At 32.4% G+C, this 12,994-nt stretch overlaps 1 protein-coding gene across 1 annotated transcript; it reads right to left on the reverse strand.

Annotated features, from left to right (window-relative positions):
• Positions 1–9,104: 9,104 nt before the first annotated feature.
• On the reverse strand, positions 9,105–12,708 carry LOC132744349 (interferon-induced protein 44-like). The gene is made up of 5 exons (XM_060733036.1): positions 12,145–12,708; positions 10,500–10,703; positions 10,050–10,190; positions 9,659–9,824; positions 9,105–9,403 (listed from the first exon to the last, which is right to left on the reverse strand). The coding sequence occupies exons 1-5, from the start codon at positions 12,706–12,708 to the stop codon at positions 9,105–9,107; spliced, it is 1,374 nt and encodes a 457-aa protein (XP_060589019.1).
• Between the last annotated feature and the right edge of the window lie 286 nt (positions 12,709–12,994).

The raw sequence follows: 12,994 nt of genomic DNA on the forward strand, positions 1-12,994 counted from the left end.
AGTGACATAAAACTGGTAATTTCACTGTTTGAAACAGTGAAATTACCACTTTGATAATTTCACTGTTTTGAATTTAAGCCCCTTACGTTGTTTCAGTGAAATACCAGCGTGCACAGAACTGGGTACCAACTTAATGACGTGACGTCGTAAATGACGTCACGTTATATTATTATTTGGCGCGCTATTCATTCAGTATTAGGTTTAATGTCTTTTTAAAAACGTTTCTCTGCATATAATAAAAAGAAAATTTGTTTAGTTTAGTGTAAGATCAAATATATTTCACCTTGTGAACACCAAAAGTTCATATTTCACTCGTGGCTGCGCCACTCGTGAAATATACCTTTTGGTGCTCACTCGGTGAAATATATTCTGATCTTACACTGAACTAAACAAATATCCTCTATATATATACCTTGTTTGTTTTATCTCTTACATGTAGAAAGGCATCACTTACAAAACTAAATAAATATTCTGTGTAGTACTTCATGTACATAAAAGTAGTTCTCTGGTTTTGATCATATAGCAGCTAATGACAGCATGTATACACATATTTGGTGCTATTGATTCAGCACAATGCATAAAAAGACGTTAACCTACGCCAGCTTACATATATTTAACAATAAAAGGCTAAATCACATCCTATGACTCAAAATACCTCCCAATGGAGGTAAACAGAGTTGCCAGGATACACTGAATATTTATTTCAACATTAAAATGGGACAAACTCACAAGTTTTGGTTATACAACGGAATTATCGATAGTAAACGTGGTTATACACTTGGTCAAAAATATGAGTTTTTCTACAACCAAACATAGTCCTTTAAAGAAAGAAGGCACAGGCTTATTGTTCAGTTCTCTTTATTCGTGTTGCCAAAAGTGCCTTCCATGTATCGCATTCCAGTACTATTTGCTGAAGGTAAAACAAAAAAGATATGCTTAAGAGTATTGCCGTGGCTCACAAAACCCTATCATTGATAACAATGTATAGTGGTGTGTGTCATTATATATGGGAAACATTTCCTTATGTTATTTCACCAACTTTAGTTTTTGCATATTATTATGCTTATTATCAGTATATACATGTACGTTGTTACATTTTAACATTATATCTTAACCAATTTTGCATTACTTGAATATCCTGTACTAGAATACGTTTTAACAAAATCAGAGGATGTTCAAAGTCAAGATTGATGTAACAGTTTCTGTACAATTTGAAATATTTTTGTACCAGCAAGAGTTACCTCTCTTTATATTCTGCTCTATTAATTTTCGTCTATTTCCGTGATAATTCCATATATGGAAGTTGCAAAATCGTTTACAAATGTTAATCGCGTTAGAATGTAAAAGGAAAGTGTGGTGTTGTAAACCGGAGTGTGTCAAGTTGATGCAGTTACATTCTCAACGTCATGATGCACAGCATTAAACGTATTGTGTACGTTCTATCGTTTACATTTCTACATGTCGCAAATTGAAATTATATAGAGGATATTTGTTTAGTTCAGTGTAAGATCGGAATATATTTCACCGAGTGAGCACCAAAAGGTATATTTCACGAGTGGCGCAGCCACGAGTGAAATATGAACTTTTGGTGTTCACAAGGTGAAAATGTATTTTCGATCTTCACTGAACTAAATAAAATTTTCTTTTTATTATATGCAAAAAAACGTTTGCTAAAAGGCACTAAACCTATCAACTTGAATGAAAAGTGGCGCCAAATAATAATACAAGAACGTGAAGTCAATTTACGAACGTCACGGGCATTATACTGGTACCCAGTACTGTTACGCTGGTATTTTCACTGAAACAACGTAAGGCGGCTATAAATTCAAAACAGTTGAAATTATCAAAGTGGTAATTTCACTGTTTCAAAACAGTGAAATTACGCCAGTTTTATATCACTGATATATTTCTATAAAACCACCGAAAAGCATTGTAATAACATTTTATAAATACAGTTTGCAATTTATCTAAGTTGCATGTTAACAGCTTTCATTTCATCAAATCGAGATAATCAAAATACTTAATACCAGTGCAGTATGTAACTCCTCGGATCGACAATTAGATTTTTACTTATCTGTTTAGTAGAACCGAAACTGTATGCATTGTCAAGTTTCAAAGGATGGATTTTTGGCAACGAATAGCCTCTATAATGAATTACCATATATAAAGAATACATTATTGATGTTTTGATGGAGAAGGTTCATCCGATGAGCGAGAAAGTGTATCTTGGCAAGCTTTAGGCCGACACTGAGCATGTATTTGAGTTATCCTGCTTTTGATCATGTTTTTAGACAATTTACTAGTAAACGGTTTCAATCTTACATTTCCCTGATAAAACAGTGTCTAAATGTAGTTTAGTCTTGTTTTGCTGTTTACCATGTGAGGTCATCATATGACGTAATGACTGGAATTAAGATAAGTTTATCCGGCAAGGCTTCCAGATGATAATATAGATAATAGCTGGATAAAATGTAAAATTTAATTAACAGGTTCAAGAAATGGCTAAAAAGAAAGCCTTTGCTGAGATTAATAACTTTCAATATTTTCATATGATATAAATTATACCCCCCCCCCCAAAAAAAAAAAAAAAAAAAAAAAAAAAAAAACACACCAAAAAATCATAGAGAGAGAGAGAAAACTATCAAAAATAATATTTTTCATGTAGCACATTTTTACAATTACGACAATATGTTATTTCAATTACAGATAAATATCAAGAACTTCTCGAAATTGAAAGGAAAAAAAGCAAATTTTTAGAAGAAATTCTCGACACACAAAAGCAACAGAATGAAAATCTGGGGGCAATTTTTAGGGAACTAAAGAGACAAACTGATATTATTGCATACAAAAGTACTATGGATAATCTCCTTGAACTTTAAATATCAAAGTATACCTTTTTGCAATATACAAAATGGCAGTCATAAAATCATATACTAAGGAAGGACAGTGGAAATAAAATGCATATAGTAAAACAAAAGAAATGATTATATTCCAAGCAGTGATTCTACAGCTAAATTAAAGTTATTGATTTGATTTCGGATGCCAGAGATTATATAAAGAAGGCACAGCTCTCGTGATATTATGCTGCACATCCGGACATCAAACAGTGATTTATAAAGCAATAAAATCACTGATTGTGATATATTATTTTTGATTCTAACATGACATTAACTTAAACATGGTGCAACCATACCTTTAAATCAGCTAAATTTTTGTTTCTTTACTTTTCTCGCATGTCACATTTAGTGATTACATAAACATTTATAATACTGCATGTTTGTAATGTCGCTTTTCATTGGATAATCGTGACGTTTATATAGTTTTATATAAACGACTACTGTCGATTTATAAAAAGATCTCGCTTTATTCCTCTAAAAATGACGCTTGCTGTATTATAAATTTGTTATAAATATTTCTGACAGGTTATATAGCTGTATATGAACGCTTGTTTGTAAATATAACCCTCGCCTAGTGGCTCATGTTATATTTACAAACAACCATTTATATAGGACCATATAGCCTGTCAAAGTTTTTTTATAACTAATAGTCTACATGTGAAGTAATTGCATTTTTACAAACACTTTCGGTGCTTTTTTGTTCAATAGGACACATTCAGGTGATGTTAGAATTCATCATTTGAAATTGGTTATACAATGTATGTAGTCTTACACATGTAGGTAACTTGTTACCCAATTAGTAACTCTCTTACCAATTTAACTTGTAAAATGTTAAGAATAACTAACATGATTGTTAAATATAAATTATTATTTGACAATGCTAGAAAATTCTTAACTTTAAACTTATGTATGTATTTTCCTATCAATAAGTTAATAGAAAAAGTATCCAGAGCTGTTATATATGTATGAGTAACAAATACCATATTTTCTTAAGGACAAGTCTTCAAAACTTCTGGTGTAATTTTATTAAAATTTTTGATGTAATTTCATTCAAACTTTTAAACAAGAGCGATCAGTGATCACATGTGTCGCCTCATGATGGCCAATTTCATGTTGCAGCTTCATTGTAGTGGAAGACACAAAATTGATTAACAGGGCAAAATATGTTATATATTCAAGGGCGATAACTCAGTAAAAAACATTCAACTGGAAAACTTGTGTAATATATGCGCCTATACTTAAGCTACTGATCAATCCTGTAAAGTTTTATTGAAATTGCATTAGTGGTATAAGAGAAGTAGTCCGGACAAACTTTAAAAATAAATATTATTAAAGGGGGCCTAAATCTGACAAAAATTATTTAAAACCCGGAAAAAGCTGACAAAATGCCCTGATTGGGGAAATGATCTTTTTCCCGTAAAATTTGGATGAAAATTGGGGACCAAATAGTTTTTTTTGAGGAGAAGTCCCGGGAAATTTTTTGACCCCCCGCGGCGATGGGAAGTGAAAGGGGGTAGGGGGCGAAAATAAAAACCCGTAAAATTTGGTGAAAATTTCCCCGTGTTTTTGAGGGGAATGGGGACAAATTTTGTGACAGGGCGGCAGACGGGCCCGGGCGGCCCGACGAGGAGAAATTTATCCCTTAATGTGGGCCCCTAATTTCCCTTAAAGGGGACACAAAAATGGATAGCAAAAGTCAGATAACCTGGATTTATTAAAAATAAAAACAATTTTAACTAATTTCCCTTTTTTATTTCCTTTTAGTGAAAAGCAACTAAACCCAAACCTTGTTTTTTTCCCCGGCGCTGAAAAACCCTTCATTTTTTTTTGGGAAATTAAAAAACTTAGAAACCCCTTTTGAAAAAACCCAAACCGTTTATTTGTATGGGGAAAAGTTGCATATTATTTTTGGATTAAATGGGGAAAAAATAGATCATTTTTTAAATTTATCCCGACCATTAACTTTAAAAAAAAGAAAAGGTTTTTTTTGAAATTCAAATTTTGTAATTATTTTTTCAAAAAACAGAAAAAAATTTAAATTTGGGGAGGCCCGTTAATTCCCGTTTGAAAACTCCCGAGATATTGGGAAAAACATTTTCATTATTCAAAATTTTTCAATCAATATACTTTCCCATAAAAGGAAAAAGTTCTTTCAAAAACCATTGTTTTAGCTTAAGGGGAAAACATGACAAATTTTTTCAGACTTCCTGGGATGAAGGGCGAAAATCCCGTTTTTTGTCCAAACCTTTAAAAAAAAAATGAAAAATTATCAAATTTTTAAAAAAAAGATTGGACTGATCTTAATGTGAATTTTTTCAAAAAAGATCATGTAAAATTGGCCAAAATTTTAATTCCCTTTAAAAGTTCTTAGTTAAATTTTTTCTAATTACTGGGGGTAAGATTTTTTGGGGTTTTCCTTTTTAAAGGTCCCTATAAAAAAGTTCATTATGTAACATTGTTTTAAAAAAAATGTTTCATATGAAAAGTGTAAAAAAAATTAAAAATACAGCAAAAACATTTATTTTACTGAAATGAAAAATTTCTTTATAAAAAATTTCAGAAATCTTTATATGATTGTATCAAAACATCCCATGGAAAGGCAATTTTAAAACTGCAGTTTAAGGGGATTAAAACAGGGCAGGTTGGGGTGGGAAAGGGGATAAACGGCCCGCAAAATGAATAATGGCCCGAAGGCTTCAGCCCGAGGGCATTATTCATTTCAGGGCCGATTATCACATTCTGGCACAACTATGACGTGTATTGATGTATTTAATACACTTGGTAGATCTAATAGTAGCATTTTTATTAAACAAATATTTCCTGTCTGTACTTCTACTGTACAGTTACTTCTACAGAATTGTTTAATCTTTATGTGTACAAAGTACACTAGAGTCTAGAAGCAAACTTGTATTATTTACATTTTTTCCGAATGAATTTGTCGTATTATTTATTTAAATTTCAAATAGTTAAAAGACTGTGTTTGTACGAAATATGCTTAAGCTCTCATAATACGGGGAAGTCAAAGACCGGGCCCGCGAAGCGGGTCCGGGCTTTGGCTTGCCCGGCTATAGACTACACGTGTATATTTAAAAGAAAATCAAATAAAAAACAATTAAAAAATAAATAGAATTCTATACCTATCAATGAAATTTTCAGTGTCAGTTCTAGTCGGGCGCCGCCATTTACAATGTAACTAAATGATAATAGGCGGGGTATTCCGATAACGGAACAAATCTCAACTTTTCGGATAAATAATAAACGTCGAGTGTTCCGAGTGAAAACGGAAGCGGTGCATGTAATACCGAATGACACCTTTAAAACGGAAAGAATGAAAGGATTTTTTAACGACTTCCCCGTTCATAGGCTTTGTCTAATTTCATATTAAAATCAAGCGATTCGTGCTAAAATACACGATAGCTCTGTTTAAATGTCACACGCGACGCTCTGTGTCTCCGAAACCAGACATGTATAATGTTTCACTTCCGGTGGGCTCCAATTGTAATTTTTGGGCCAGGTGTTCACCCATAAATGAACTCTGGGAACCTTCATCAAATAGGGTATTGGCAGAAATGGAGGTACTTTTTGAGGTTACCATGGAAACTGCTGTTTTTAATAATACAGGATGGTGTGGTAGAGTGAGCAGAATGTAATACCGAAGAGGAGTTCTTTTTGGCTTGCAGCCACGGCTGCAAGACATTTGTTTTGGAAAACTTGTTCCGGTTAGGTGGTTTCCTGCTTACATATGTTAGTGCATGATTGAACGGGAAAGCAGCTGCAATCGTGCCAATCGCAACTTTTCGGCCCTTTCCGTCACTCTTCGGATTAATGATAATAGCCGACGTAGTTCCGATTGTAATCGTGACAATTCGGGCGATTCCGTCAAACTGCGGAATCAGACGTAGTAATATTACGGAATTCTTAGAAGCTATTTTAGTTACTTCGGTAATCCCAGTTTGTTTATATTAATAGGATTTCTATTTTTACTTGATTCCGTTTCAATTCTTTTTCAAGACGCAAACGTTAGTTTCTGTAATAATTGGTTTTGTCTTTATTAGTTTTATACAATAGAGAATGGTTATTGTTGTAGTATTCCGTCTCCAAAGAGCGGTCCTGCTTACCAAAAGATCGTGACCGAATCACGCAGAATATTAGAGCATGATCAAGTTATATTTAGATCTACTGACATAGTTTAAACGTCTTGGTGAGGTAATCAAAAAATAGCCCATGCATATCATTAACCTTGCCACGTGCTGATCTCCTGTGTTGTCAACAGTGTAACATAGTTGATACATGCTTATTAATTGGTACCTCGTAACGAAGTCTTTTAGTGCATTTACTCGTCTCTAAAGCTGCTATATAAATGAAATTAGCAACTGCCAAAACGAAAAAACCCTACATATCCCTTTAAAAGTGAAACTTTTTTTACGAGAAAAAACACTAAATAAACCCTTTATGATAATTATACAAAAACGTAATTAAAAAAAATTGTGATAATAAATTGAAACAATAAAAAAAAATTTTTTTAAAGGGAAGGGAAGATGGCAAAACTGAGCAAGCCTTTCCTTTTAAAATGAAACCTTATTCTCATTGTCGATAACAGGATACTTATATGATATCTGTATATTCCGCTGCTATTTCTACTCAACAAATACTAGTATGATGTCTGCGTGAGCATATTTTACACTTGAATTTAGACCTACAGTCTGTAATTTTGTGGTTTCCCAGACAATTAAAACATAGCCTTCTTTCCTTCACTATATTCTCTGTTCGCGATTTTTAAAATTTACACAGTCTATACAAGAGTTCTCTCCCTTACAAAACACGCATCTCTGTCTATGTTTTCGTAAATTGCCTGGTATGGATGTATTTTTTCTTTCCGGCTGACTGGAATCAGATTTTGTTAAAAAGTTGCTGTAGGAATGAAGTCTTAAGGGGTATTCAGCAAATTTCCAGCGTCTAAAATATTGATTTCATTCAGTATACATTTCATCAATTCACGCAAAGACCACGACTGTATCCCGTGCGCACGTGTAATGTTTGTTCTGACCTCTGGCGGTAGTTTTTGAAGGTGTAAGTAGTGAATCGTATGTAGTCTCATTCTGATTTTAAATTAGTGAAGCTAATGCTCTGCTATATGTCTCTGTTGTATCATAGAATTTTCTAACACTTTGTAGAGTGTACATGGGTGCTGAAACTTCAAGTAATGCTTTCATATAAGTTTGTATAATTCTGTCTTTTTGAACATATCTCTCATGTAATAATGAAATAGCCTGTTCATAATTAACATTCGTTAATCAAATCCAGCTATTGTTTGCAAAGCCTCATTTTAAGACACGACTTCAAGTAATTGAATTTCTGTACTCCGCTAAGTGAAAGATTCGTATGTATAGCAGACTCGTAAGAATCCCAGAATGAACACCAGTCAAAGTCATTTCCGTCGAACTTCGGTAAATCTAACTTTGGTAATTTGTTATATACTGAGCTTTGAGATTAGGAAGGTAAGAAATGCATCTGGGTAGTATTCTCGCTGATACCTGGCGCACAAATCTCGGATGTTTCGCTGGATACGGACGCTTGATTTGCCAGAGTGATAGGATTTAGAACTAGGGAATTGTAGTTCAAATTTCAATTTGATACCTTCCTAAAATCATGTATCTTCTGTATCTTGGTCTTAAACATGTATATATATATATATATATATATATATATATATATATATATAATGTATACTCATCATGCTCAAGAATTTCTGTTTCTATTTGTTCTTCCTCTTCGTCTTGAAAAGAATCAAGGATCTTTTCGTGAATCTCCGTGATCGTCTGCTGTTTCTGTTTGAGGGAATCAATGATCGTCACAAGTTCCTCGTGATCGGCTGCTTCACGCTGAATTGCCCCGAATTTGTTCAGGAGTCTTCTAACTGCGCCTTTGTGACCCTTCTGTATAGAACGTAATTTTGTTGCCATAGTGTTATCCGGTTCGCGGGACCAAAATGTTGTGTAAACACTAAATAATCAAAAGAGTGCACTGGTTCTTCAATAACGTTGTTTTATTATTGATTACCGGAAGTCAACTCATATAATGACGTCAATACAATAACGTATAAAATGGCGCGTCACGCTAAACGTGACGCTAATATTGGCGCAATAACATTGTAAATGCATATGTACATATCATAATTATTATTTTTACAGTTTGACCATATGTGTATCATAAACAAGACTTGTAATCAAATAATACAGTACCTTCGTGGTGAGTAAAATATTCTTCAGTCAGTTTATACATGTCATAAATAGATTTCAATGCTAACTGATTTTTAGCTGTCACAGGTCCGCTTTCGCTGATATAATTTACTACCGGAAAAACATGACTTTTCTTTACGCCGTAGAATTCGGCAATGTCTGAAACAGCTTCCTTTGCTTTACTGCATTTAAATAGATGATCAACATTTTTGGATATGTGTGTACAGCGCATTTCAAGTTTTGTTGCAATGACAACCAAGGGTAAACCTTGAATATAAAAAAAAAAAAACAAAAACAAATCAATAAACAATACAATGACAATGAATTGAAATTAGTTTAATTTTCAAAATTTATCTGATTACTTTAAACAAACCAAAAATATATATACATTTAGTGTATGAAAATATACACAAGTAGCAACAATACACTCATTTAAACAAATTATTAAAAGCATATTATTTAGTAGTACATAATATTTTCTGTTTCAATTATTTCAGACGTTTATATCATGTTTAGTGTTACCTTTGGTTGAAATTGTCTTTTTAATGTCTTCAATATGTTCTAAAATCTTTGGTGTGTAACTGTCAAAGCAGGATTCCGCTTCCACCATACATACTAAATGAATCTTTTCATTTAAAGACGGATCTTTTACTTCATCTATAACATTACTCCCTACCTCATCAGGGAACTAGACAAATTAAGATAATTACAATTCAAAATAACTTTTATCGCAGTGTATGCTACTAAAGTTTGACACCATCTACTATAATTAGTTCTTCTTTTTCAATAACGTCATTTGAATGATGTTGTAATAGTGATTATTACATTATTTGAATATAATACGAATTATAATTATAATTTAAGATCTGCCACTTTATCGATTCAAATATATCTGATATATTTATGTATATACTTGATAATTTTGAGGCAACCTTCCATCTAACAGAAGTTCAAGTTCTTTTCCATATCCCCTTCCTTCCTCAAATCCTCGAATATCGTAAATGCGTAAATTCAGTTTTTCTTTGTTTTCTGTTATGATGGGATATGGTCTTACCTTTAGGAAATATATTTAGAATACATTTTAATCAATAGCCTTTCAAACTCTTAGTTTACAAGGTTAATTTTCTGACTGAAAACAAATTTGTTAATGCTTGGATGTAGGTCTCAAATATTTTTTTCACCAACTGCCGATGCATATTCTTTTTGAGATTAATATAGGAATTTTAAAATGGTTAGTATAATATAAACGAATTAAAAATAAAGCTTAATTTAGTTTAATAAATCATTATAATTCATGAGCACAATGATAGTTCGTTGAATAATCACGAAGCACACAAAATTATGAATGACCAATATGACATACTTTGGAGGTGATATATATCGAACCATCTCTTGCCGGTGCAATTTTTTCAAATTTTCCTGTAAACACTGTTGATAATGTGTTGATGAAGCTAGATTTCCCAGCTCCGGTAGGTCCAACAAGAAGAATATTATACTGTTTGATATTCAATCCATGAAGTGGCTTCATATCAATAAGATTTCTTTTAGTCGTGTCATATTTTTCTCCCTTGAAATTATAGATAAATTTATAACATTGTATGACATAATTGATTTAGAAATTCAAGTTTAGTTTTTAAGTACTTGTATCTGTACGATTATTTTTCGTTTGTCCGTATACATGCATTGTGTTAATTTTACTAGACCAGCCTAATATTTTAGTTTTGTCTCGGACAAATGAAAGCAAAAAGCAAAAAACGCACAGATTGGACATTTGTACGAAGAACGGGAGTATTTCAACTTCATGAATTACCGATTTCATCTTCATGAATTACCGATTTCATCTTCACGAATTCACGATTTCAACTTCACGAATTCACGATTTCAACTTCTTGAATTCACGATTTTAACTTCACGAATTCACGATTTCAACTTCATGAAATTGAAATCTTGAAGTTGAAATCGTGAAAGTATGAACTTGAATTCATGAAGTTGAAATCTTGAATTCGTGAAGTTGAAAGCGTGAATTTATGAAGTTGAAATAAATTATAAATTCGTGAAATTGAAATCGTGAATTCAAGAAGTTGAAATCGTGAATTCATGAAGTTGAAATCGGGAATTCGTGAAGTTGAAATCGTGAATTCACGAAATTGAATTCGTGAAGTTGAAATTGTGAATTTATGAAGTTGAAATTATGAATTCGCTAAGTTGAAATCGTGAAAATCGTGAATTCATGAAGTTGAAATCGAGAATTTATAAAGCTGAAATTGTGAATTCCGTATGTTGAAAATGGGAATTCAGGAAGTTTAAATTGTGAATTCATGAAGATGAAATCGAGAATTCATGAAGTTTAAATGGCCCTACCGGTCTTTCGTACATTTGCCATAAAGTGATAAAAATGATTAAATTGTACACGAGCATAAATCAAGACAAAAGTGAAAGAAGCTATTTCAATACCAATAAATATATGTTCTGTAATAGTTCAAAACAATGTTTAAATAGAGTATTTAAGAAAAATCAACATAATTTTAAACAGAAGTTTTACAATTTTTAACGGATCAAATGTTGAGCTTTAAATATTTCAACGATTGATAACAGATGCTGATATGTTATAAAATACTACCTCCAGTTTTTCAAACCAATTTTCAGGAAACTCGTCATCTATATAAAAGGCGTAAAGCATTTTATTATTTTGAACAAACCTTTAAGGCTAACAATTGTTGACTTTTACCCACCAATCATCCCCTTTACAGATATATTTGTATTTCTTCAAGCAATACTACTTACTAATTCAAAAATTGAATTATTTAAGGTAAGTTAATCACGTTAAGTTACAAAATAGTAATCCAAATTCAAATGCTAAATAAAATTAAATTTGAATTCATTTACCAAAAAAAAAAAAAGCAATCAAAATCTTATAAAAAGGTTTTATGTCCTGGTACTAAATCAGATCTGGCAAAAACATTTTACAGTAAAAATGAATTCAATTTCTAACCTATGACCTTATATACTTCCAATTTTCTGACTATCAATTTTCCATAGTTAATGTCTTCTGATTTAATGCTGAACTTTTGATTTGTTGAATCAGAATAAGCATTGTTGATGTTTAACGAACCATTCAAATGCAAAAACTGATCAGTGTACACAGATTCTGGCTTGGTATCTCGTTTGAAGACTTTCAAATCATAACCCCTTACCCAGGGTCCTCCCCCAAATGTTGGGCCGAATTTTGCACCACATGTAATTGCTATATCTTCCTTTTTTTTCTTTATCGGAATGAAACGGCATTTTTCATATGGGTTGTCGTACTTTGTAAAAAGAAACGCTTCTTCATCTTTTACCTTGCACGGTGTCTCTGGGGAAGTCCAATTTTTAGAAGTATACCCACCAAAAATTGAATTGAACTTTCCATATAGGATGGTGACTGTAGGTCCTTGAGCATCACATTTTGTATGAAACTCGTCTACATCTGCTTTATCGGTGGCTATGTATAATAAGACACACCTCTTTTTCGAATGTTTTCCTCTGCTTATATATGCACAAATTTCTTCTAACAGATTATCCGACTGACTCATTGTTATGCTACAATAAAAAGTACTTCAAAGAACTAATGGTGCGTATAACAATTATCAAAATTAGTTATTGCATAAAAATGCTGAAAGGGTTGCATATATATTTATGTTGGATAATGAAATTTCTGAAAACTAATATATAAAAACGTAGAAAACAACGACCAACAAGCCACCCTAACACAACCGAGCAATCGGACCTCCGGCAAGGAGCCCACAGAACACCAATAAAAACCTTGTGAGTGCAAACTACAGACAGGTAGTGGTAGCATTTTTTAATAATGTAAAAATA

This window comes from Ruditapes philippinarum, unplaced genomic scaffold (genome assembly GCF_026571515.1).
Source record: "Ruditapes philippinarum isolate M1 unplaced genomic scaffold, ASM2657151v2 ctg536_1_1_1_1, whole genome shotgun sequence".
Lineage (NCBI taxonomy): Eukaryota > Metazoa > Mollusca > Bivalvia > Venerida > Veneridae > Ruditapes > Ruditapes philippinarum.